The sequence below is a fragment of the Rhineura floridana genome, chromosome 7 (genome assembly GCF_030035675.1).
Source record: "Rhineura floridana isolate rRhiFlo1 chromosome 7, rRhiFlo1.hap2, whole genome shotgun sequence".
NCBI lineage: Eukaryota > Metazoa > Chordata > Lepidosauria > Squamata > Rhineuridae > Rhineura > Rhineura floridana.
In genome coordinates this window covers 122,737,891-122,765,312 of record NC_084486.1, presented here as the reverse complement: position 1 = coordinate 122,765,312, position 27,422 = coordinate 122,737,891, and the positions used below count along the sequence as shown (strand labels likewise).

Here is a 27,422-nt window from a genome sequence, read left to right as displayed (position 1 = left end):
CCTACCAGGTGGATGGGGAACCTTTGGCTCTCCAGATGCTATTGGACTTTAGCTCCCATCAGCCAACATGGTCAATGGTCAAGGATGGTGGGAGTTGAAGTCTAACAATATCTGGAGGGCCACAAGGTCCCGTTCCTGGCTGAACATCTGGTACTGTCAGTCCATAGCCCTGGCTGTTTATTTATTAATGCTTCTGTAATCACACCATACAAGCAGGAAAGGTGATGAAAGCAAAAGACAGCAATGTGAGAACGCAAGTTTTCAGCTAAAAATAGGAAGCCAGTCTGTAGCCCTTCTAGCTATGAAAGGCAGCTTGAAATGACTGGCGAGGTCTTAGCAACCAGAGGCGGGCTAATAAGCAAGATTTCCAGTGGTCAATCCTGCGTGATCCTTGTCAATCCTCATGGCTATGAGGAGCAGAATAATACACAAAAATCTACACAATGTAGAGCCAGGCCTTTGTATGTTTACCCAGAAATTAGTCCCATTCAGCAGCGGAGCTGTGTGTGATCTTCATTTGGCAGATAGATAAGGTAGACAGAGGTACAAAGTGAGCCCAGAAGGTTCAACAATATATCACGTAGGTGTGTCCCACTGCTATGCTGAGTCAAATAGAAGCAAGGTCTAGTAAAAATGGCACAAGTTCCAATAGGAACTGAACCACACTCACTGGTAAAGGAAATGAATAGCATACATGATGAACTAATGAGGATTGTAGCTCTGTGGTAGCACATCTGCTCTGCATGCAAAAGATTCCAGGCTGAATTCCTGGCATCTCCAGATAGGGCTGGTAGATACAGGATCAGAGCCTCCACCACTGTCATTTAATTTAAACCAGGTTTCCCAAACTATGGTCTACAGACTACTAAGGGCCCATGACCTTCATTCAGATGGTTTGCAGCGTGTCTGCGAAAAGACTATTAAAATTCATTAGGTGGTCCAGCAAGACCATCAACAGTTTTCAAGTAGTCCACAAGGAAAAAAGTTTGGGAACTACTGGTTTAAACAATACTAAGCTAGATGGTCAGTGGTCTGACTTGGGGCTTATCCACATGGGAGCAAAACTTTGTATTAAAGACGCTGCTTTTACCTCCATTTTCTGTTTGCACAGTCCACATAAGAGGCTCAAAGCCAGCTGCAAACCCTGTGCTTTTCATTTACACTAAAGGGAAAGGATTAATCACACAGCTTCCTAATAACCATGCCCTCTTAAGGTCAAAATTTCACTTCCTCTGTTTGCTCAGTTTGTTCCAGAGTTTCATAAAGTATGATTATTTGTATTTTCACTGCTACAATCCAGCTGGAATGCAACTATTTGCTCGAATAGCGTTATGCTCTTGTGCACAAATTAGGGGAGGAAAAAAATAAAGCACAGTTTGCAGCAGGCCTGCAGAACAGGAGCCAGCAGCCAAAACAGGAAAAGGAATGAAAGAAGGGAGGAGGCGGGAGCGGGAGCAGGTGTGGAGAGGGGAATGACTGACACATCCACCTAAAGCATCGGAGTAAAGTGTCTACAAGCATTCAGAGATATGTACTGAAGTAATTTTTACCTTCCCTTTTTGGGAAGAAAAGAGCATTGATATACTATGGATTTAAAGGGGAAAACTGTGATCTAGCTGCTGATTGCATGCAACATCATGTGATCCATGCAAATTAAAAGGGGCTGTGAGTAGCACCAGACCCACACTAAAGCTCTGTGTGAACCAGCCCTTGGTGCATGGCAGCTTCCCATGTCCCTAATTACTTGCTGTTGTGAGCTAGCCACACCTCAATGAGCCAATTGCTATATTAGTCCTCTCCCTTAACTGATCCAGCTGCTGCAACTGTAACCAGCTGAGGATAATACTTCATGCATCTGACACAGTGGGCTCTAGATCGTGAAAGCTTGTGAAAAAATACATTCAATAGTTCCTAAAGTGCCACAGGAATCTTTGCTGTTTTTACTGACTTCAGTGGGACTTCATGGTTAGAATTGCAGCCTTACAACAGAAATCTAAGAATGTCTACTCTCACTGTGTTCAATGAGGCTTTCTCTCCCAGAGAAGTGTGCATAGTATTGGAGCCTGAAGAGGTCACAGATGCCTGATCTTGGGTATTCTTCTTTCAGAATTTCAATGAGGATGTGATTGGAAAGAATGGGGAGAGATGAGCAAGGCTCATATCTAAAATGCTGTATTGGTGCAACATTGTTTCATTATAAGATTACTGAAATACAAATAATGAGAATTTGCATTTCTTTTTTTTCTTTTAGAGCAAACTATACAGTCTGCCTGTCAATTCTATTTATGTCTTTCATGTAGTTCTGAGCAAATGGATACAAGATGAAATGTACAATTTTGATGACACACCCCTCAGAACTACAGTAAATTTGGCTTCTATAGTAAATAAAACATTGTGTGTGTGTGTATTAGGGTTGCCAGGTTCAGAGCCTGAGACTGATCCTGTATCTTTAGGAAAAGAGAAAGTCAGCCAAGTGCAGGTGTTCTTGCAACACTGTAATGGGAAAAAGCACAAGATGGAATTCTCCCTTCCCCCTGCACAACTTTTAAAGATACAGAAGACCTCTTGGTTGCCAGGCCCAGCCCTACGTATTGGATATGACATCCTGGTCTTTTGCACTCGATGATGTTCTATTTGATGTAATATGTCCTGTCTGTCCTAGTGCTTGTGGAATGACCACAACTGACCTACGCACGCGCTTCAGGAACCACAAGTCGGCAATTTTGACAAAAAAAAGTGGAGCAACCAGTTGCAAAGCATTTTAACATCGAGGGTCACAGCCTGTTGGACTTTTCCATTACAGTGATAGAGATGCCAGCAGATCGAGCAGCATTGACTAAAAGGGAGAACTTTTGGATTTACTCTCTGGACACATTGGCACCACATGGCCTGAACCTGGAGGACAGTACCACCACCAGTCCAGAATATCAAAGAGAGTACAATCCAAACCTTGGCTCTTACGTCATCTCTGTAAGGCTGGAATGCAGTATTGCATTCCGTTTGTGTAAGCCCTTCATGCGGTGGTGGGGACCCTGTGGCCATCTTGCAGATGTTGCACTCCAACTCCCATCAGTCCCAACCAGCATGGACAATGGCAGGAATGATGGGAGTTGGAATCCAGCAAGATCTGGAGGGCCACAGATCCTTTACAAGTGATGATAAGAAAAAACACCACCACATTTTAGGCATCCAGTACAGCACTTCCAAATACTGTAAAAGCAGGACCAGCCTATGAGATGATGTGAATGACAGATGGTTCCTCCCTTTGTGTACAGAAGGCAGCTAGATTGGCAGTTAGATCTCACTTCCACCACACCTGAAGACAGCAAGCTAGCTTAGGAGGGGCAGGATAGACTGTGCAGCACACAAAGCTCCATCCTCCAACACCTTGCGACTCTCTGCCCACCAGCATCTGCCTCACTCATAGGGCTGGCCCTATGCAAAAGGAATATAGAAAGCCAATGAGAACCATTTTTGTTAAACAAATCAAATGTGCATTCTGATCAATGTTGCTCATTCATTTGATCAGCTGTTTCATGCTCTTCACCTATCTGACAGAAAGGAAGCTCTAAGGATAGTTTCTGCCTGCACCTGAATAAACCTGCTTGGACCTTAAGTGGTTTAACAATCAGTCCTTCTTCCCATGGAACTCTAGGAATTGTAACTCTGTGAGTAGAAAATGGGGATCTCCTAACACCTCTCAGCACCCTTAACACACTACAGTTCATAAAACTCTTTGGGCGAAGCCATGACTGTTAAAGTGGTATAATAGTGCTTTCAATGCCGGGTGCCCACTTTCAATTCAGTGACATCAGATGCCCATGCAGGACACTCCTGTCAGGGCCAGCGCCAGAGGATGGCCAGGTTGGGCCCTGGCCGAGTGCGCCTGGAGCCCAGAGGAATCCCTGAAGGGTAGGAGGGCAGACTCCCATTCCACGATCCATGGCAGTGTTGGCTCCTGATACTGCTGCGGATCGTGGAGAGGGAGCTTCCAGGCTCCCCCCAATACAGACAGTGCGGGCTTCAATAACCCTGCATGCACACCCCATCTACCTCTCCTGTCCCTGTGAATGCCATGCACTCTGTGCATGCATGTCTGCCATCAACGAAGATGGCGGTGAGGGCTTCCCTAAGGGGCTGATGCCCCCACCGCCATCTTAGGTGATGGCAGGCATGCATACTACGCGTGCACCCCATTCACATGAGACAATGCGAGAGGTAGGTGGGACACACGGGTAGGCACTGCGGGCCCGAGGCAGGCTGGTTCCCAAAGGCCCAGTCATGCCTGGAGCTGGCCCTGACATCTACTCTCTCAGCAGCTGTGCCCCTGTGTGGTACTAAGTAGTAGCCCTGATATCATCTGCTGCCATCTTGTGGCACCCTCTGATAAACGCATTGAGTTCCCCATTCCCCATTCAGTGGCACTCAGCTGCAGACAAACCACTGTGTTAGCTGCCACTGCACTTTTCTCTCTCCTCTCTCTCTCTCTCTCTCTCTCTTTTAAAGTATTCATAGTCAATTTATTTGTATACCACATTTTCCACAAACACAGCTGTGCTTAAAGTGCTCCGCATAAAAGCTAGCAGTCTAAATACAGCAGTACAATAGCAATGCATAATAAAAAGTATAGTATTGCTGCAATATAACACTTCAAAAAACCCAACAATGAACAGTTTATTTAAAAGGAATAAAAACTGAACCCAGCACAAAGTTCACCAATGTGTCAAGTAAAAATATCAATAACTTCTCATCCAAAACTAGCCCCAACGCTGACAATATTAATGCCTAGCCACCTCTCCCACCCCAGAAAAGCCCCCAAGAGTTCCTCTCCCTTATAACTTCCCTTCTGCTCACATTCAAGCTACAAAAACAGTTTTTCAATCTGTACTAGGGCTGCCAGGTTCAGAGCCTGAGACTGATCCTGTATCTTTAGGAGAAGAGAAAGTCAGCCAAGTGCAGGTGTTCTTGCAACCCTGTAATGGGAAAAACCACAAGGTGGAATTCTCCCTTCCCTCTGCACAACTTTTAAAGATACACAAGACCTCTTGGAGGCTGGGCCTGGCAACCAAGAGGTCTTCTGTATCTTTAAAAGTTGTGCAGGGGGAAAGGAGAATTCGACCTTGTGATTTTTCCCATTATAGGGTTGCAAGAACACCTGCACTTGGCTGACTTTCTCTTCTCCTAAAGATACAGGATCGGTTTCAGGTCCTGAACCTGGCAATCCTAATCTGTACCCACTGATGTGTTCTGACACAAATCTCTAGTGGCTTGGGATACCCATCAAATGGCAATAATTAGGATCCTATTGCCACTGGAGGCTGATGGCTCCAAGGTGAGTGGGGCAGTGAATCCGCTCCTGGTTTCAGTGCAAACTGTCAACGGACTATCCAAGGTGCTAAAAACTGAGACTAGAAGCGGAATGAATTCACTGCCTCATTGACCTTGGAGCCGTCAGTCTCCAGTGGCAATATTGCCTGCCATCAAGAGCCAGGCTATATAAAGGCATAAAGAAAAAGAAGGAGAGGGCAGTTCTGCCTAGCCAACCTTACAATACAAACTTAGGAAATGTACAGTGCACTCCTACATATGCTGACTGAGAAGTAACTTCCACTTAGTTCCATGGGACTTCCTCCCAGGAAAATGAGTTTCAGACTGTAGCCTCTTAAATACTGCTTTTAGCATAACAGGGATCATTGGAAGCTCTGGAAATGGGAGTCTGGGAAACAATAAGCATTATGGGTTGTATTCTATGTAGCACTAAAGTGAAGGGGCCATCAGTGCAGGGGTTTCTCCTTGTGCAATGGGACATTCTCTCCCTCTTCTCTCCCTGCACCCCTTCTATCTGTTTTGGGGTTCCCCCCTAACCCTCTAAACAGATTTGGGGATGGCATGGGTGTGCATGGGGGAGGAGAGCTGGGGAATTCCTGTTGTGCTAGTGCAAGTTTCTAGTTGCTTACCACCCTATGTCGTGTCATCTATATAAACAAACATTACTGGAGAGAGGTTGGCCATGGGGGGCATATGTTCATAGTAACTTGTAGGCTGTACCTACAGTAATCTACTGAGCTCATGTTTGAGCTGAGATTTGAATATGGTCTGCTTGCAACTCACTGGCTTGACCACCACCCTACGCTGACTTCAAAGCATATTCTTCATATCACTGCCAATAGTCCATGTGTATCTTTCTTTTCAGGACTTTTGCTGCCTTAAAAAAGTATTTTAATTGGCTCACAGTATCACTTTAATGCAGGAGATGCTGTACATTAAATTCCAAATTCCAAAACAATGTTCTGATATGCACACACCCTTTGCTCTTATATATGACCATTTCTGTTGCAGGAATAGACTCTGTACATTCTGTCATAAGTGACTTGCTTTTACTTGAAACAGTCCAATCCCATTTTGGGAATGGTAGTTAAGCAAAACTTTGCTTACCTCATCTGAAATTTGACCTCCAAACGTGACCCACGTCCCTAGAAACAAACACAATGATCTGTTACTCTTTAGAGCTACCCTCCAATATACAAAACACAGTATACTTAGGAGACCTTCCCTTAGAGAATCTCCTGATGCTGATTTGTTCAATGAGGCCTTTTCTAATGAGAATTTACTCCAAGGACACTGAACGCTTTCAACTTAATTGGCTGACAAGCGGCAGTGTCTGGCCTTCCGTTGCCTAAAAAGCTTTGTCATAACTAGGTAGGGATTTCTCTCTTGTGAATAGGACAGGGATGAAATGTTTTGATAGGAAGAGATTACTGCTAGTGGGTGCATTGCTCTTGTTAGCAGGTAGTCATGGTTAAATCAGTATGAAAAATAGCCCCTGGCACAGTAGAAGAGCTTGAAGCTAGTTTGGCCAGTCACTCCACATGGCATTCGCCATGTAACTGCTCTATGCAGAATGTCTGAGGGGGCACGGTCAAGATCACTTAATTCACTTTACAGCACAATCCTAGGCAGGCCTACTCAGAAGCAAACCTCATTGAGTTCAATGGGTCTTACTCACAGGTGAGTGGGTGTAGAAGTAAATGAACTTCTACAGCCTCACCAGGCAATCGTCTGCATGCCTATGCAGAGCAGGGTTGCCAGGTTCAGGGCCTGAGATTGATCCTGTATATTTAGGAGAAGAGACAGTCAGTCAAGTGAAGATGTTCTTGCAACAGTCTAATGGGAAAAACCACAAGGTGGAATTCTCCCTTCCCTGTGCACAACTTTTAAAGATACAAAACACCTCTTGGTTGCCAGGCCCAGCCTCTAAGAGGTCTTCTGTATCTTTAAAAGTTGTGCATGGGGAAGGGGAATTCCACTTTGTGGTTTTCCCCATTACAGTGTTGCAAGAACACCTGCACTTGGCTGACTTTCTCTTCTCCTACAGGATCAGTCCCAGGCCATGAACCTGGCAACCCTAATGCAGAAGTAAAGTCACACTATGTTTAATGGCTCCTGCTCCCATGTGACACAGGAAGGTGCCTTATACTGAGTGAGGCCACTGATCTATCTAGCTTAGTATTGTCTATACTGACTAGCAGCTGCTCTCCAGGTTTTTAGTCAGGAGCTTTTCTCCAGCCCTACCTGGAGATGTCAGGAATTGAACCTGGGATCTTCTGCATGCAAAGCACATGCTCTACCACTGAGCTATGACCCTTGTAATGTTCTTAGGATTGCAGACTTATTCCCCAGAGCAGGGGGTTTAGAACAAGCAACAAGCCTTGGCATTGCTTGAGGGTTACACTGAAACCCTGCCCAAATCTATCCCCTGTCTGGATTTCCTTTGGGGACAACAAACTGAGGTTCCCCTCTACAGGCATGTCTCCTATTGAGTGGACAATGTGAGGAGGGGGTGAGGTCAGCATAGATGTGGCAGAGGGGACAGGATCAGTAAAACAGAGCCCTATTTCTCCTCTCCACAAGATTGCAGTTATGTGGAGGAGAATGTGTGCAGGAGGAGAATAGACAGTTAAGCTTACAACTAGACATGGCTCATGCTTCATGACGTCAAGATGAGTCTCCACATTTCTGAAAACTCTCATTGAACATTATGGATGCAATTCACTGGGAATCTAAGCCTCATTGAAATGAATGGGAGCTGTGTAAGAACATGCAAAGGCCACGAAAGCTAGTGGCACCATAACTCTGTTCATCTTTAAAAGTGCCACGAGATTCTTTGTTATTTTCCTGCGATGGAGCTACCCTTCTGGGAGTGAAAACTCTTGTCCAACTGTTTAAAATACATGTACTGCCTTCAAGTCAATTCCGACTTATGGCGACCCTATGAGTAGGGTTTTCATGGTAAGTGGTATTCAGAGGGGGTTTACCATTGCCTCCCTCTGAGGCTGAGAGGCAGTGACTGGCCCAAGGTCACCCAGTGAGCTTCATGGCTGTGTGAGGAATCGGACCCTGGTCTCCCAGGTTGTAGTCCAGCACCTTAACCACTACACCACCTCTGCAATATAGGAGAAATACTGTTTTTTCTCCTCGCTATTTCTCCTTACTGTTTTTCTTACTTCCCTTTGGTATTTTAAAACTGCTTCTGTTTTTTATTGCATTACACAAAATCCCTTTCCCTTGGAGCAACCTGTCCTGGATTTTGACACTCAGGACACATTTGCAACATTGTTGTGGGTTCCGTTATTCAAGCTTGCCAGCCAATGTCCTAATCATTTGTTGAAAGATATCCTCCGTGACGCAGAGTGGTAAGCGGCGGTAATGCAGCCGAAGCTCTGCTCACGGCCGGAGTTCAATTCCAACGGAAGGAGGAAGTCGAATATCTGGTAAAAGGGGTTGAGGTCCACTCAGCCTTCCATCCATCCGTGGTCAGTAAAACGAGTACCCGTAAACAAAGACCGGAGAAGGAACTGGCAATCCCACCCCATATATACGGTCTGCCTAGTAAACGTCTCAAGACATCACCCTAAGAGTCGGAAACGACTTGCACTATAAGTGCGGGGACACCTTTACCTTTTTTAATATGCTAGGAACTTTATTTTGTTTATGAATTGCTTCCTGTGAGGCATCACAAAGCAATTTGTAATATAATAAAGCATATATAAAATAACTGCATATTTAAAAAACATTTTTTTCCAAAAATCAAATACATACGCGCACACACGCACAGAGAGAGTTTAAAACAACAGCACATACATATCTAAAAATCAGTTCAAACCCAATACAGATTCCATCTGGGATAAAGATCTCCATTTGGAAGGCTTGGTCTGCTCTTAAATATGTAAAACTGAAAGATATCATACGTATTAATACATTCAGATGTTATTAGTATGTAAATACGTGTATTAATACGTTAAATACGTAAACCTGAAAAATATCATAGCCTGTTGATGAAAAAGTAAGAGCTTAAACAGCCTTTGTTTCTATCCTCACCCATTTAAGTTTGCACATCATGATGTAGAAAGCAGAGTATTGAAGTGTGAAAAATGGGGATTATATTTTTTTAAAAAAACCATCCAATGCTCTTTGTTACCTAGTTACCATGTCACTTTGATTCAATCACAGTCGTAAAGCAATCTAAGGCATGCAGCACTGAGAAATGTGTGTGTGTTAATATGTGTGTGTATCAGTGCTTGAATTATGAGAGGGAAAGTAAGAAAAGCTTAATATAATAAGCCACTCCACTACTTGACTCCCATCCCCTCCCCATTTAGACAAATCACGTCCGAGGCTGGCTGCAGACATTTTGTTGCCTGAGGCAATGGACAAAAGGGTGTCCATTTCAGTAAAGAAGCCGACTGGACTGGCAGTTGAATCTTATTTCAATACTAGTAATGGAACAGCAACCTTCACATGAGGCAGGCCAGGTCATGTGGCATAAGCAGCACTTTCCTCCAACAAAGGAATGGTTGGTGACTGCTTCACTTTACCTAAGGGAAGGGCTATCCCTGATGATGTCCCCCATAGTCTTCTCAAAAACAGTAGTTTCAGTTAAGGAGCTGTGAGGAGTAGCCAGCACCACTGCCCTTCCCCCAGTGGCTGCTGCTTACCAAGATGGTTCGGGGATGAGGCAGGGCAGCGGAGAATGCCCTGTGAATGCCCTGTGAATGCCATGCATGCTGTGCACGGTGCCTGCCATCAACCAAGATGGGGGAGGGGGCTTCCGTAAGGGGCTAACGCCCCCCCATCTTAATTGATGGCAAGCAGGCATGCTACGTGTGCACGCCATTCACATGAGATGGCGCAAGAGGTAGGTGGGACACATGGAGGGTGCTGCAGGCCTGGGGCAGGCTGGTGCCCAAAGGCCCAGTCATGCCTGGTGCCAGCCCTGTTTCCTGTAATTTGAATACTGTTGTGTGTGTATTTTTCTATGTCCATAAAGGTGTGACATGCTTTTACATCTTTATGGCCAAGATTTACAGTCTGTATTACTTAGGTTTATGCTCACTGCATATTCATTTACTGACAACAAATTCTACAATGTGTGAAGAATCTGCTCTAGCTGAATCCTGCTCAGAACAAAGGAAACAAACTGAAGCACACAATGGGGGTGGGGGAAGCAGATTGGGGGCAATTTTCTGAGGAAAGTCCACCCTCAACTCTGGTCTTACAAAGCCTTTTGATGCTAAGGGCAGATTTGCAAAGTTGTGAGTTCTTCTAATAAAGTTGGCCTTGCGGGCTACATTTTACACTATAGAAACTTGGGAAACTATGCAGTGGCTAAGGGTCAAACTAGGTAAAACGTTAGCCCCACATCTGTGGACCATAGTGCATGGTTCTTTTTAAAACAACAACAACAACACACAAATTGCCAGTGTGGGGAGGTAATCTGGATCAGAACGCTAGCATGGGGAAGGGTAGGAAGACTTTAACCCTTTGCTAGGGTCCCGATTCTGATTAGGAGGGCTGAGCTGGCCATTGGCAAGGGAAACCCTCTCCCATTCACTTCAGTGGGAGCTCCCCCCCCCCAACTGCTGGGATAAGGTTCCTCAGTCTGAATCAGAACCATAGCTGGGTTAAAGGGTAAAAGCCCCCTGCTCCTTCTATGTTAGGGTTCTGATCCAGATTACTGTCGTACTGTTAGTTTGTGTTAAAAAAACCCAACATCCCTGAACTAGCAAATCATATAGCTTGAGACTGGGCCTTTGTGTTGGCAATTTGTGTACCCCCCCTGCACTTAACAGCACAGATGCGAAGCTAGTGTATCATCTAGTTTTACCCTCACATCAAGGTTTGGTATAAGTTCAAGTGGCTGGAAAGACACATCTAAAATTAATGAAGCACAGGCTTTGTCCTTTTCAACTGAACTGCAACCCATCATCAACAAGATCTTCTGTTTTCCTCAGCCCTCTCACTTATAGTTATATTACTTGATTGCTACAAATCAAATGATATTACTTTCTGGTATAACAAAAATATGTCACGTATATCTGAAGGCATCCTTTTTTTCTATGTTATTTAGTCAGAAATGTCTAATGTACCAATGAAGCTCCAGGTTAGGAAGAGATATGAATTCACTTCATGTCTTTAGCACACTTCCTGTTTGAATTCATTTCCTGTCTGTAATGTATTTTCTGATTATACTAGGCAAGCAAGCTTCTTTCTATATATTGGTTTTCATTAGAAAAATACTGGTATAAAAAACTTTCCCTTTTATCACCTCTCTGCGTACGCTAAGAACTTAAGAACATAAGAAGAGCCTGCTGGATCAGGACAATGGCCCAACTAGTCCAGCATCCTGTTCTCATAGTGGCTAACCAGTTGCCCATGGAAAGTCCACAAGCAGGACCAGACCATGGTTCACGGTTTACCATGAATGAGCAGATTGTTCCCGCTTTGCTCCTCCTCTTATGAACGCACTCCTCTTCTGCGAAGCACAGAAAGCCATGAAGCTTGGCAGGTTGTGACATGCAAATGTGAGAGCATGGTTTGTTTCTCATGCACAAGTAAAAACTAGGGAGGAAAGAACAAAGCTTGGCTCTAGATCATGGTTTTTTCCAGGAAAAACAAAGCACAGTTCTGTGTTCACACATCACAGCAAGCTAATCTTCATGGCTTGTAGATCCTGCTTGCACAAGGGCAGGAGCAAAGTGGGAGTGATCTGCTCACCCACAATAAGCCATAAACCATGGCTAACTAGGGCATGTGAAAAGAGGCCACTGTAAATTCCTTGGCTTACCATGCATCTCACAACGCTTGGCAAAAACATAGACCCAAAGCAAAGAAAGAAAAGATCAGTGGCATCAATCCAGGAAGCCAACTCATCAGTCGGTCTGAATACAAACAATCTGGGAAAGAAATTCACATTTCAAAGCTTTAATGGTTTTTATGATTACATTTGTGAATTAAAATTGTACTGTTAACCTTATGAAGAAACCTTCCAACTGACCCCCTAAAAGTTCTCTGTCTATTTCAAAAGTCGTAGGGCGATTTACTGTTTGGGTGCAAAGTCACAGGGGAAGAAAAAAGGAATAATGGGTGCACTTTGTGGATTACTGATTTAAGATAAGAATCCACAAATAACAGAATATAGAGTACCACTGAGGATAGGAGAGGGAAAAAGCAAGTGACTGAAATACTAAGGAATATGGAGATTAATATGAATGTAGGAAGTATTTCCTCTTCATGCTCCTGATGGATAGAGGAAGAGTCTCTTTCTCTAACCAATGTCTGCTATTTACTTTAGCAATGGACAATAGCTTAAAGGCAAATTCACAACCTATTATGATTCACTCTATTAACTCCAATATTCAGCTGCATAGCTACAGTAGCCCTGCAATATTGGAAAATGGAGCTGATCAGTAATTAAACTGGCTAAAAGGAGCCACTGCCTCTTTGTGTGTGTGTGTGTGTGTGTGTGTGTACATGCGTGCGTGCATTTTATAAATTTGTCCACAATCCCCTGAAACAAGCCAATTAATTGTTGGAACATTCATTTAACTTTTGTTCATGCTTATGCATTTTAAAGCATTTTAATTTATTTGACCACTATATGCAGAACGTAGTGCATTAAGTGAAAGCTAGTGTACGACATTGTGACTAAGAAACTGAAATGTGGACTAGAAACTCCAGGGTTTCAATGTCACCCAAGTAGGGATGAAAAGATCGGTCTATTTCTGGTCTATCTCAGTTTCACATACATTCAGAAGTCCATTCTGCCCCATTTCTACATTAATTTTCTTTTTAAAAAATCTATACTGAAATTCACATTTAAATATGGATCTTGCACAATGTACACATTTCTAAACATAATTTTATCCTAAAATATACATTTTACACATTTGTGGCAATAATACTGAATTCCATCAGCGGTGGCTGATGGCTCCATGTCAGTGGGGCAGTGGAATGCGATCTGGGTTTTAGTTTGAACTTTCAAGGAGATGTCCAAGGTGCTGATTTTAAAACTTTCAAAGTTACTATTATTCCCATATACAGATCAGGAGCTGGTGGATAAGCCCAAAGCTACACAATGCAGCCAAGGTAGAGACTTGAATTCAAGGGGGCTTCCAGACGGTTATTATTTTCGGGTGGGATTTGATCATATACCAACAAATTCAGATCATAAAATTAAAGATGGCTTGGAACTCTTGCAAAACAAACCTACCTACCCAAAAGATTGGACTTTTTGCTATAAGGAAAGTGATGGGAAGGTGCATTGAATAACACATTCTTGATGCAACATTGTATAATCTCCCCAGAAACAAATCAGGATGAATGCTCATTAAACAGGTCAGCTGGAATCAACCCAAGTCTCCCAGATAAAAGTCTAGGAATTTTGCTGCATCTGAAGTTTCCCTGAGAATAGGTGGAATAGTTGTGTGCATGGTTTTTGCAGTGCAAGGAGAAAGAAATTCATCAATTTTTGATTTCTTTGAGCACATCCTTGCCCTCCATCCCTTTCCCCCTTTGGGACTCTTTTTGCTGGCCTTATCATGCAATCGCATATTCAGAGAACTCGATTTCTGTCTTGGTGCTGTCTGAGAAATATGTGCAGCCCTGGAGGGACCAAAATATGAACTACACATCATGCAAGCTAGCTAGGAAAATGGAGCACTGAAGAAGCACACAACTCGACATGTGTCATATTGCTCAAGAATGAGTTGCTCCCAAGAGTGATCTAAAATGTTTATTTGGTGTTTAACACAAGAACTACTAAACAGCCTCAGCTCTTTGGAAAGATAATACTGTCAAAAGTTGAAAAACAGGTTTCTCTCTCTTACTTGGTTTTGCCTATTCAGGGTTCCAAGGCCGCTTTAATGACCCACGGGCTTCCTATTCACTTCAGCAGAAGGGAGAGCTCCAGGATCACCATTGCATCCATGTAGCCCTGAGCATCCTTGCTGCCCTCCTTGCCATGCTCCTGCCCTGTCCCACTAAGTGGCAGTGATGCCAATGTGTCAGGAGGGTGGCTCTGTGGCACTGTCCCACCATGTAGTCTGCTCCTGGACAGCTCAGTATTTGTAATGCCTATCTGAAGCTTCTTCCTCCATCCAATGTCGACAAACAAAAATCACACGAATGGTTTTTGAGGTGAATTTTCTACCCCAATGAGATTTCCAGTGCATGATGGGCTGATATCTTGACCTCATTTAACATTTGTGGCTGTGCTGTAAGAGGCATGCTTGACAATACGCCCAGAAAACACTTATTCAGAGAAAGCAGAATGTTTCTATGCATTTGACTCCAGTGCTCTTTGTTGACCTGTCCCTGACCATTTTTATATGAAAAAGCTATGGGGTGTTTTTACTATCCCAATTCGCTAACATTGGCTGGAGTACTAAATACACCCCAGTTGAATTTCTGGGACATTTTATGCCCCAGGTGGTATTTTTTGTTTCCAGAAGGAAAACGGTAAGTGGTAACTGGGTGAAATTTGATGATGTTGTATGGGTGACAATTTGTGACAATGTCCTAGAAACATGACCCTGTAGGCCTACCTATGTGTACATTGCACAATGAAAACTGTTGCGGGGGTAGGTTTTTGCCCCACAAAATTGGATGAAGCTTTAAGGGAATGGAATTGAACAGGAATCCGATGCATGTGTGCGAGAACAGTCTTCTCCAATCTTGGGTACCCAGATGTTCTTGAACTACAATTCCCATCATCTCTGGCCATTGACTAAACTGGTTGGGATGATGGGGGTTAGAATCCAAAATCTGGGGACCCAAGGTTAAAGAACACTGTACGAGGTCCCATGGATGGAGGAAATCACTGTAGCAGGGTGCCAAAGTGTCATTTTATTTCTTATCAACTCACCTTTTGTAGAATTTCCATTTGAGATTACTTTGAACATATTGATAATGACATATTCAAACCTGGCACAAGTCTTGGGCTCATGCACTTCCTTCTTTCCTCATTGGCAGAGGTTAGAAACATCTGATCTTGGTTTGCCATTTTGTCCAAATATGGAAAATGATGGTGTGTGTGAACCAGAGTTTGTTCATAAACCAGGACTGTAAATGTTTGAATGTTTTTTTAAACATGGTGTAGCACAGGGATGGGAAACCTGTGGCTCTCCAGAAATTGCTAGACTATAACTCCCATCATCCCTGGGTGTGGTTAATGGGACCTGGAGTCCAACAACATCTGGGAGAGCCATAGGTTCACCACCCCTGGTTTTTGTGTTATGCCTCTTAGAGTTAGAATCATAGAATTGTCAAGTTGGAAGGGTCCTATAAGGCCATCAAGTCCACCAACTGCTTGATGAAGGAATTCAACTTAAAGCATGCCTGACAGGTGGCTGTCCAGCTGCCTCCTGAATGCCTCCAGTGTTGGAGAGCCCCCACTTCCCTAGGTAATTGGTTCCATTGTTGAACTGCTCTAACAGTTAGGAAGTTTTTCCTGATGTTCAGTCGAAATCTGGCTTCCTGTAACTGAGCCCATTATTCTATGTACTGCACTTTGGGATGATCGAGAAGAGATCCTGGCTCTCCTCTGTGTGAAAACCTTTCAAGTACTTGAAGAGTGCTATCTCCCCTCAGTCTTCTCTTCTCAAGGCTAAACATGCCCAATTCTTTCAGTTTCTCCTCATAGGGCTTTGTTTCCAGTCCCCTGACCATCCTTGTTGCCTCCTCTGAGCCTGTTTAAGTTGGCTTCCTCCAGATGAATGGTTTATTGAGCATTCATCCTGATTTCCTTGCACAAAGCTTTATGCAGAGGTTAGACTATGTCTTTGTTGAGAATTCCTTCTGATTAGTTTGTGAGGAGGTTATACAACAATAAGCATTCATCCTGATTTGCTTGTGGGGCTTTTATATATCTTCTTGTTAACCACTTTCTACTGCATTTCCCTATCACTTTTCTGACTGTAAAAGTCATTTTTGTTAAAAAAAAAAAGAGTGGGTTTGTTGTGCCAAGGTGACAGAACACTCTAACTAACTTTAATTGCACAAGCCTAAATTTCCAGTATGTACTTGCATCCCTCCTTCAAAATTCTGAGAGTCCAGAGGCAACCTTTATGTGTGGCTACAGATTTAGGCTAAAATAACTCACTTCATAGTTGTCCTCTGAAATATCTCTGGAGTACATAAGATTGTTCCAGTTAATATTGAAGTTTAATCCTGTGGTCCATGAACATAGGGTACCCAAAACATGATCAATAATTGAAGAACGTGTGCAGCTGCATGGACTCTCATGTTGTATAATAATTTGTATGATTCAGCTCAGGGATAAAGCCTCAGCTAAATGTTTGTAGCATCAATTCATGAGAGTAACGAACAAAGCTACCCCAAAATTATGCCAGAAAGTGAAAGCAGCAAGCTCTTAAAACCAGGGCAGGAGATAAAAGAGCAATTTAAACATCAAAGGAAAAGCTACAAATATTAACAGATTAAGGATATTGTTTTTCACACGGCAGGCATTCTTAAGGCAGTGAAGTAGAGGGAGGTGGAAGTGGAGGGGAGCAAATAAGATCACTGCAAATATTCTTGATTGCTTTTCTCCTGGCAGGGTAGAGACCATCCATGAGTGCTGAACCTCCTCTAAAATTGCCTCATGTCTCCTACATTACTTATATAATCACTATTGTTTATAAAATGTCACCATTTTTTAATAATGAGTACATTCTCTCCTCTCTTTTGTGTCTTGAAAGCCTCAAGACATTGGAGAAAGGTTGCTTCACAGAACAGGGTGCTGTTAATGAGTTACATGGAGACCTCCTTAGGAACACAGCTAGCTGCCTTATACCGCATCAAGCCATTGGACCATCTAGATTATTATTGTGGACACAGACTGGCGGCAGCTCTCCAGGATTTCAGACAGGGGTGTCACCTGGACAGCAGATGCCAGGATCTGAACTTGGGACTTTTTGCACACAATGCATGTGCTCCCTTCCTCTGTTGTTCACTTCCATGTGAACCAAGCAGCTTGCCCGAGAAGAGAAGCCTCCTCGAACACTGAGTAAGAGGATTGCGGTGTAGGGTTCTAGAGACGGAGCTCTCTGTCTCCTGCCTTTTCCTAGCAGCCTAGTCATTTGTCTTTTCCTTTTTGCTAGTAACTTTTGTGGGCTGATTTACAAGGCTATCATAGCTACAGATAAATGATTTAGGGAACAGTAATACGCCATGAAAAGTATGTGATGCCTCTGATGTTTAACAGGATGGTGGGATGGCAAATCATGATTGTCAGAAGGGCTGTAGTCAGTGGTAGAGCATCTGCTTTGCATGCAAAAGGTCCCAGGTTTGATCCCTGGCATCTCCAGGTAGGACTGGGAGAGACTCCTGCCTGACCCCATAGAGAGCTGCTGCCAGTCACTGTAGACAGTACTGAGCTAGATATACCAATGGTCTGACTCAATATAAGGCAGCTCCTTATGTCCTATGTTATTGTGAATCCTGCTAAGAACAACACAACCTGGGTTAACGTGGAAATGATACAGCTTAGAAATATCTAAAATGTATTTTCTTGCTTTTGTTTTAGCCTGGTAATGGCCTTAGCTACAGACATTTTAACTACAGTGGTAGCTTTCTCTTTTCCTACAGGAATTGCTAAAAGAGATGAGTTGCAGGTCACATCCACCCCATGCATTGAAAGCACTCTTATACCACTTTAACAGTCATAGTTTCCCCCAAACAATTATGGGAAGTATGGTTTGTTAAGGGTGCTGAGAGTTGTTAGGAGACCCATCAGAGAGACACAATTCCCAGCACCCTTAACATTCCCAGGATTCTTTGGGGGAAGCCATGACTGTTTATAAAGTGGTATAAGAGTGCTTTAAATGTATGGTGCGAATGTGACCACAGGGTGATTCCTGCAGCAAATCTGCAACCACAAACACAGTTAGGACCCACAAGAAAAGCACTTCAAGTATCAATCAATAATCAATGTTGTTATTATTATTATGATTTATAATAATAAATTCAACAGTACCGACCCATCATTTCAACAGTATTCACCTCTTTCTCATTTTTATCTTTTGCAGTATTTTTTCAGTAGGTACCAGAGTACCGTAAAACTGATTCAAGATAATTGTGTTGACCTTATGATGATTCACTTTTGTAGCTTGGTGCCATGTGCTGTACTATTCAAAAGAGCTGCTGCATCTCCCCCCCCCCCATGCTCTGCATATGTCCATGTTAACTGCAGCCAAAACAGCCAAAGAGCATGGCTCAGATCTGAGGGTGGAGAACAGGGTAAGAGCAGTTCATATATACAGAGCTTCTTTGGAACAATTAATGGATTAAGCATTTCCTTATTTGAGTGGTGAGTGTGGCAAACGAAATATCAGACTGTTGCAGGCTTGCTGTTAAACATGTTGTTACTAAAATGCCTCTGGGCTCAGATACTAACCATAAATATTTGACACTGCCAATTGATTGCTAGCTAAAGGGACCCAAAAAGGCAATTAAATTTACTAGCAAGTGTAATGGGGGTAGGAGGTTGGGTTGCAAGAGGAAGATCATATATTCATTTGGGCATGCAGAAGTCCCTCCTTGGTGATTCTTCCTTTCTGGGCATCGAAGGCATCCTTGGCACTACAACTTCTCTTGGATTGCTATTTTTAGTCATTGTTATGGCAAGCAGACATTAGTTTCATTATTAAAGTGCAAATTAAGCAGAATTGCCCCCTTTATTTTATGCAGCTATAAATATATATTTATTTCACTTAAAAACAAAAAAACAAATTCCATGATCTTCCTAGTTCTTGATCTTTCAAAGGAAGGGAAAGACCTGCAGGCAGCTTTTTCCTACTGTTCAATCAAAATTCTTTTGCAATTTCTCTCCATGATATTCCATTTATTAGTCACTTGGTACCCAAAGGTCCCCAAAGTCAAAATAATACATCATACATAAAACAAAACAATGACCATCCTCATACATCTACAGAAAGCTTTGGTAGCACACTAATCCTGGCTGCAAAAGAAAAAAACTCCTCACCCTCCCTCCAGTTGATAAAAAAACAAAAACAAAACAAAACACAAACACCTACCTCCCCCCCGCCCAAGGTCAGATGTGTTATTCTGAAAATTTTCCACCCCTCCCCACCCAGGTGTCTTGGCCTCAAAGCCAGCTGCTGCAAATCAGTAGGGAGTGGATTTTCCTCCAGGGATGGGCTGATGGTTCTCTCAGAGAGGGCAGTAGTAAAAATGCAGAGCAACAGTAGGTGGCAAGAAGTTTGCTCTGCAGGTGTTGTGGCCACTGCCCTTCTCCTGTTGCTGCTGGAGGTTGAAGACTGAACCACTCAGCCTGGAAATGTATCCTCCCCCACCCAGGAGTCTTGGCTTCAAAGCCAAGTGCTGCAAATCAGTGGGGGGAATGGGTCTTCCTCTAGGTATTTTCATACCAAGGAACATTGCCCAAGCTCTCCCTCCACCGCTGCCTCCATATGGCTTGCTGGAGGCTGTACTCCAAGGATGGAATACCGGTGGCCTTCCAGTTGCTGCTGAACGTCAGCTCTCATCATCCCTGACCATTGGCCATGCCGGCTGGGGCTGATGGGAAAGCCATAGGTTCCCCATCTCTGTACTACTCCATCATTTATTCTTCAACATCCTGTCCTGCAGATTTAAAAGCCCCAAACTGGTAACTTTGTTTGTTAGCTGAAAGATAAGCTAGGATGAAAATAATTGCTCTGCAATAGTTCAACAGTTCAAACTGAGCCTCGCCGGCATGTGAAACGTTCCTGTACCACCAGTAGCGGCTGACAGGGTGGAATGGGATGGGGACCATACCTACCTGTCTTCGCAACGTGGAGGCTGCTGCTGGTAACCGAGAGGGAGAGGGGAAAGGCAACAGGGAAGTCAGCACAGGTGCCGCATCAGAAGCATTGCGTTGGCACTTCCACTGTGTCTGCACTGTGCCAGTCTCCCTGCTGCCTCCCCCCTCTTCAGTTGCCATGGTTGAGCCGGCACAGGATCCACTAGAGCCTGAGCTGGTCTCACACCCATTTCACATTGGCATTAGGCCCAATTATCCTGCCCCCTCACCTTCTGCTGCCGCCACCATGAGTAGCAGGGCTATGGATGCAGTGGTGGCTCTGACACTCCACAAAGCCCCAATGGTGGCTGAGGGGTGAGAGTTAGGATTGCACCCAAAGACGGCCAAATGTATCAATGTCTGTTTCTCCGTCTCTCATTTTTCCACTCTTAAGTTCAGTTCTCCACATTTCTGCATTGGTTTCTGATTATTTTCTTAGAAGTCTTCATGGACTTCCGGGAAGGGTGACTTAGCCTGTGCCTGCTTTTGAGACGGGCTCCTGCCTCAAAAGAAGCTTATTCAGATATATCAGTCAGTTTTTTTTTTTTTTGACTGATTAAACTTCTCCCGGGTAGGGAGAAACGAAGAGATTAACCTCAAAGCCTATTTTTGTTGGGACGACCAGATCTCATTAATTTATGGGACGAGGTCCAGCCGACGAAGGTGGGACGGATTTTCAACAACAAGCTCTATCTGATAAAGCGAACGTTCATCTTATCTTCTAAGAGAGAACGCACTAACAGGCAAGCACCCTTCTTTCTATATTTTTCTTTTACTTGACTTAAATTGTTGCTGTTTAAAAGAGATTTGCCAGATTGATCGGTTTTTGACATCTCACTGGGGAGCCATAACTTCTCTCTGCTACTCACTAATTAATAGCTTATCTCTGTTTTTGTTGCAAAAAGCTGTCCTGGATTTGCATTCTAAAGATATACACAGAAGAGGGATTTCTATTCCAGATTTTTATTTTGAAGAATATTATATTGTCTGAGACTACTCTCTTTTTGGTCTATTTTATTTTGACGAATCTGTTTCCTGACGACCGCCATTAATTGTTTCGATCCTGGGAACTGCATTTTGTTTACTTAAGCATGGAGAGATAAGGCTGTCTGCTCTGTTTATACTGTGATGTCACCAAGTTTGGAGTATTAACCCAATTGTTGCTGAAATAAGAAGTGGTTTTCCTATATTTTTCTTTTAAAATGGCAATTAAGAAAGTGGCTGAGAATCTGGAAATAACTATGTTTCAGAAAATAATGGATGAGATTGAGATAACGAAACAAAACCTGCGACAGGGTTGTAAGGAGCTGAAAATTGAATTGAGTAAAATGAAGCAGGAGATTAAAGATATAGGGGTCCCTGTGAGAGAGGTGACCCTGGAAGGGGTCCCTGTGAGAGAGGAGACCCCGGAGATTGGAACAAACGTGGAACAGGAAAAAGATTTGGAGTCTATGGACTTTAGAAACAAAATCTATTGTTTGGAGACACAGGAGATTAAAGACATAGGGGTCCTTGTGAGAGAGGAGACCCTGGAGACTGGAACAGGGGTCCCTGTGAGAGAGGAGACCCTGGAGACTGGAACAGGGGTCCCTGTGAGAGAGGAGATCCCGGAGATTGGAACAAACGTGGAACAGGAACAAGATTTGGAGTCTATGGACTTTAGAAATAAAATCTATTGTTTGGAACTCAATGTTATCTCTGAAGAAATTAATGAAGATTCTAGAGATAAAGTTATCAATGGCATGGATAATCTTCTGGACTGGAATGATGTGATGGAGCCCAATATAGAGAAAATCTATGGAATTAACTGCAGCCATGTGACAATGGAAAAACTTTCAAGAGATGACCCAGTGTATTTTGAAAAAAAGAACAGAGATATGATTTTACAGCAGTATTTCAGCAACCTATTCAGAATGGATGGCAAGAAAATATTTGGGATAGAGGTAATTCCCATCAGACTCTTACTATATGACTATGGCTTTGACAGCAAGATTATTATGGAATACTGATAATGGAAGATTGGATACTGAAATTACTGGACTTAACAAGACTACTGAAGATGGAAGATGGAAAATGGAACTAATAGGGATAATAGAACAATGGCTACTGAAATTACTGAACCTAACAGATTCTGATGTGATGGATTAATTGAAATGTTTATTTTGACTATGGTTATGACAATAAGATTATCATAATTAGTAATGAGATGGATTAATCGATATGCTTATCTGGAAAAAAAAATTGATAGATATATTTCTTAAAGAATTGAAACCTCTCTTTGACTTTTTGTGGAAAGAATAAAGTAATGTTTATGAGATTTGATGATTAAGTAAGATAACTACTGGAGGAAAGTGATTTTATAATATGACTTAAGAGACAGGATTGTTATATATTATAGACTTATAACTGATTTGATCTTTGACAAATGGGAAGTCAATATTTTACTCTTTATTTTTTATTTTTGTTTTTTTTCTTCTTTTTTTCTTTTTGTTTAACTATTTTTGATTTTGTTTTTTGTCTTTGAATGTTTTATGATTTCGTCTTGTATGTTTTATGAAAATCTGAATAAAAATTATTGAAAAAAAAAAAAAAAAGAAGTCTTCATGAAAATTCACCAGCATTGTAGTGCGTATTTCTCTTAATATACAGTTTTGTATGCAACTTTGCCTCATATACATATTTTTACATGCAATTTCCCCTAACGTAATGCACTTGTGTATGTTATTTTCATTAGTACACATATTTATGTTCTCCTAGTATATGCATTTTTGTACACATCATTTGGTTGGAGAACTGCACTGCAAAATCTTACGTGTGCATTTTGAAGGATGGCTGTGTTTGGTTTACATATTGTTTTGGAAAGTGTGAATTAGGTAGATTCACCTTTAAATGTGAATTGAATCAAATTTCTCCCCCATCCTTAACTGAGCCCTAACAAAAGTTTAACTAAGCATTCCCCAAAGGGGGAAAAATCAGGTTAAAACAGTCCAGTGATTTACAAGGGACTGGTACCAGAAACATGTCCCTGGTGAACAGAGATGTCTGAACTATGCGCTTTTGGTAAATTTATCTCCCATCCAAAGCTACTTCTCAGGTTCATTGTAAGAATAACAATATACAGCAGAACCCTGACATGATGGGTAAGTCATCCAAATAAAGAAGGATTTTGTGAGCAGGTTCCATGTTGGGCTCTAGGGTGTACTTTGTTGCAAGGCTAGTCTTGAGGACATCTGGATCTCTCTCCTTATCTGTGTAAATTGATACATTTTTTCAGGATTAATGTAATTTCGGACTGCACAAAGCCTTGGGAACAGTCATATTTGATTATTACATTTTCACTCTCATCCATGGATCCCACGGCGTTAAAAAGCTTACGTCTCATAGCAACACAGTGAGGTATGTTAAGCTGTGCCAGATTCCACATCGTGGATGGTTTTCATAAACAGCTCCCATATTACAGGCAAACTCTAGAGGTATGAATTTCAGAGTAGTTTCAGATTGAGACACAGTGAGTAAAGGATGTACACAGAATGCATTACTGATTGGGCCTGCATGCAAACTGGGGCTCCTTGAAGCTGTGGAAAATGTCACCATAAAACACCCTTTTATGGATTCATGGGGCTAAAACTGTGCCCTTCTTCTAAATAGGAAGCTGATGAATGTTTCGGGTCTACCACAGATACGTGTACATCCATAGGATGGGATCCAATTGGTTCCCTTGGCTTTTGAACCAGGGAAGGCATCTGCTAATGTAAGAGGAGAGGAGTTTTTCTGATCCCCCCTCTCCTTTGCTGCCTCCAGCACCCCCCAAAATCAGTTCCACAGAGTTGGGAGACCATCTAGAACAGGTTGAGAGACCATCCAGAACAGGCTAGAAGGTGGTGTGCAGAGGGATTTCTCAAAAACTGCCTTCCCTTCTCTTCTGTTAGCAGGTGCCTCCTCTGGTTCAACTAGCCCTTCTGCAGGAGCAAAGCCAATATCTGGATTCCACCCATATTATTGATTGGCCACCCTATTTATTTATTTCAAGCACACATTTATATTTATAATATATATCCCAGGGCACTTTACAGTGCAAATTAAAACAAAAAGCAACAATTAAACAATGACAATCAATAAGCAATCAACACAATTAAAATAACAATGTAGGTTGCAATCTAAACTCCCTTTTTGTCAGGCTGAGTGAGTGAGTGTTGGACTGGGGGAGGTGTCCCTCCATGCCTGTCAACCACATGGGATTATTTCTCATTAGTGGGAGGTGGAAGTGGATGCTTCAAAGCCGGGGGCAGATGACTATTTGCACTGAGCAGTATTCAACTCTCTTTTTGTGCTAGTGCTAATCTAATGCAAAAGGGTTTCCCCCCCTCCTCCCCCTGTGTGTGCTTTGTACCTTCCCCAAATGTGCTCTGGAGGGTTCAGGGGAGCCCGCACAACAGATTGAGGGTGAGAGAGGGGGAGGAAAGGGGGAGATTGTTCCATTACACAAGGAGAGATCTTTGTGCTGACAGAATGATTTCCTTAGTGCTACATTGAATACAACCAACTATGTTGATAACATTGCTACAATACAAGCTTCAAAGAAAGTAATCACACACACACACATTATTTTAAATATAAAATCCTTTCTTGGAATTGATGAAAGGACACACCTTTGGACCTGGATGAATTTTACTCTGCCACCCCCTAATCCATTGTGGTCTGCCTCCTTCCATGGATAACTATTGTGCAACACCGGCTCTTTGAGCCTACCAATAATTAGGTCGATTTTTGCATTGCTCTTTTCCTTTGTGAGTTTGCTTGTTTATTTACAATTAGGGGAAAAAAGAACAATAAGAAAAAGTAGACTTTTCCTTCAGTACATTATAATATAGGAGGACGGGGAATTTTTGATCTGGATAGGCATGAAGAAGTGGACACTTAAAAACATATACAGAAGTGTATCCTTTCAATAGGGACTTTGAAACTACAAATCTGAGTAGTCCAGCTTTGGTCCACAGAACTATTTTTGCAGAACTGTGAATCACGTTGCATCTGAAATCATTTATTCTACAATGTGCCTGAATGAAGTTGCACTTACATTCATCATACAGGTGACTCCAAAATGCTAAATAAATTGCTTATTTGACAGCATAGATAATCTTCAGCTAATGTATGAAAGTCTGATTTTACTACTGTACTAGAGGTAAAAATGTGCAAAACACAATGTATAATTTTTATAGGCCTCTGTTGATAAACTATGAACTAGATGCAACATAGATACAGCTTCATATAAAGTGAAGTCAAATAAATGCATTCATGCAAACTTTCAATCCAACATCAGTGGTGGCTTCCCTTTTGGGGAATGCGCTCCCCAAGGAGACTCTCCTGGCACCTCCATTAACATCTTTTCAATGTCAGGCAAAGAGTTTCCTCCTCTCCCATCTCTGTTACCTTTATGGATGTTTTAGCTGGCTAATTTCTTGCTGATCATGAATGCATACATGTTTTTGGAGGGAGGTGGCTTTTCTGTTTATTATTTTTAGACTTGGGCTGCAATCATAACCGTTTGTACCTGGGAGTAAGCCCCACTGAATCCAATCACGCTTACTTCTGAGTAGACATGGTTAGGTTTGCACTGTTACTCTATGGTAATGTTTCAGTGCTTGTTATTATTTTAATCTTTTATATATTCTGCAATGTAATGTAGTTTTTGTTGTGTAGCGTAGTAGGCATCTAAGAAAATGGAATAAATGTTGTAATAACACCACAGAAAATTCACTATTATTCACATCTTCTTTTGGAACCAACACCACAGAATCATGCAAATAAATCTAGCTAATATACCTGTTCCCCTCCACTTTTAAAGCAACATAAAATACTTACCCAGCCCCAAACATGAGACTCTTAATCCAGATTTCCCAAGGTTTCTAGAATTAAAATAAGAACACAATTGAATAAGTATGATAAATAAACTGATTATCCCAGCTCGTTACCAGATTTATCTGTGTGCTAATCATATACATGTTTCACACACATTGCCTGTACAGCTTCCCAATGAATGCATCCCAGGTGTATATGCAGTAGGACCAAAAACAATCTACACAGGAGATTCATATTAATTCCAACAAGAAAGGGCCTTCCGTGTATTTTTTATTTATTAGGAGTACTTATATACCACCCATTAATAAAGTTACATTAAATACATTAAAAGTGCAATTATAAACCATAAGAGCAAAGGGGTGGGGGAGGATCTAATGCAGCATGAAAACTTCAGCAGCAGAGAATGAAAATACTAATTTAAAAATGAGAGAAAATTTTATCTCTAAAAGGCCTGGGAAAACAAACCTGGCACCAAAAAGAGCCAGGCGTGAACCTCTTAGAGATTCTGCCACTGTGGGCTCTCTTCAAAGTACTCGTTGGCCACACCTCATTTGGTGGGGGTACCTGAGGAAAAGCCTCAGGGGATGATTGCAAGGCAGGTACATGGAAGAAGAGGAGGAGAAGAGGTGTCAAGTCGTTAAGAGCTTTAATTTAAGGTCAAAACCAACACTTCAAAATGGCAATGAGTGAATTGGCTCCATTAGACTACAGGAGATGCGATTATAGCATTTCCACGTGTTTTAGACATGGAACTGCACCAATCATGTGAAAGACCTTCTTATCCCTTATATACCTAGTTGATCACTGCGCTCTGCAGGTGAGGGCCTCCTGCAGATACCATCTTATCAGGAGGTCTGTTCCGCACAACATAGGAAGAGGACCTTTAATGTAGTGATGCCTATCCTTTGGAATTTCCTCCCTTTAAATATTAGACAGGCACTATCTCTGTTACCTTTTCAGCACCTACTGAAGACCTTCCTCTTTCAACAAGCCTTTTAAGTAGAGACCTTATCCCAGTCTGCATCTGTGCTGGAATTGCTTTTTAAGATGTTTTTCAAGCTTTAAAAAAAAATGTTTTAAAGATGTTTTGTTTTAATGTATTTTAAAGTCTGTTTTTATGTTTTAAAGTATTTTTAGTGCTTTTGTTTGCCGCCCTAGGCTCCTACTGAGAGGAAGAGTGGGATATAAATCTAATAAATAAATAAATGCAGGGGTGGATGGATTTTAACCAGAAAAGGTCGATGCGAGAAAGACATTGAATCCTCCCACAACATTTCTCTCCCAATAGCTTCTCTACTGAAGTTCTTTTCTCCCTCAGTTGAGATTCGATCCTGGAAGTATTGCTCAGAGCTGCGTGAAAAGGGGTTGTAAGGAGCAGTGGAGACTGGTGGCCCCAATGTCAGTGGGGCAGTGAATGTACTCC

At 42.3% G+C, this 27,422-nt stretch overlaps 1 protein-coding gene across 3 annotated transcripts in view; it reads right to left on the bottom strand.

The window, feature by feature from the left end:
• Positions 1–27,422, bottom strand: part of KCNAB1 (potassium voltage-gated channel subfamily A regulatory beta subunit 1) — a 276,563-nt gene that overhangs the window by 69,317 nt on the left and 179,824 nt on the right. For all 3 annotated transcript variants that reach the window (XM_061634485.1, XM_061634484.1, XM_061634486.1), the window contains exons 2-3: positions 26,003–26,046; positions 6,436–6,473 (exon numbers count right to left, since the gene is read on the bottom strand). In XM_061634485.1, coding sequence (XP_061490469.1) covers positions 6,436–6,473; positions 26,003–26,046 — 82 coding nt within the window. The remainder of the gene's footprint in view (positions 1–6,435; positions 6,474–26,002; positions 26,047–27,422) is intronic.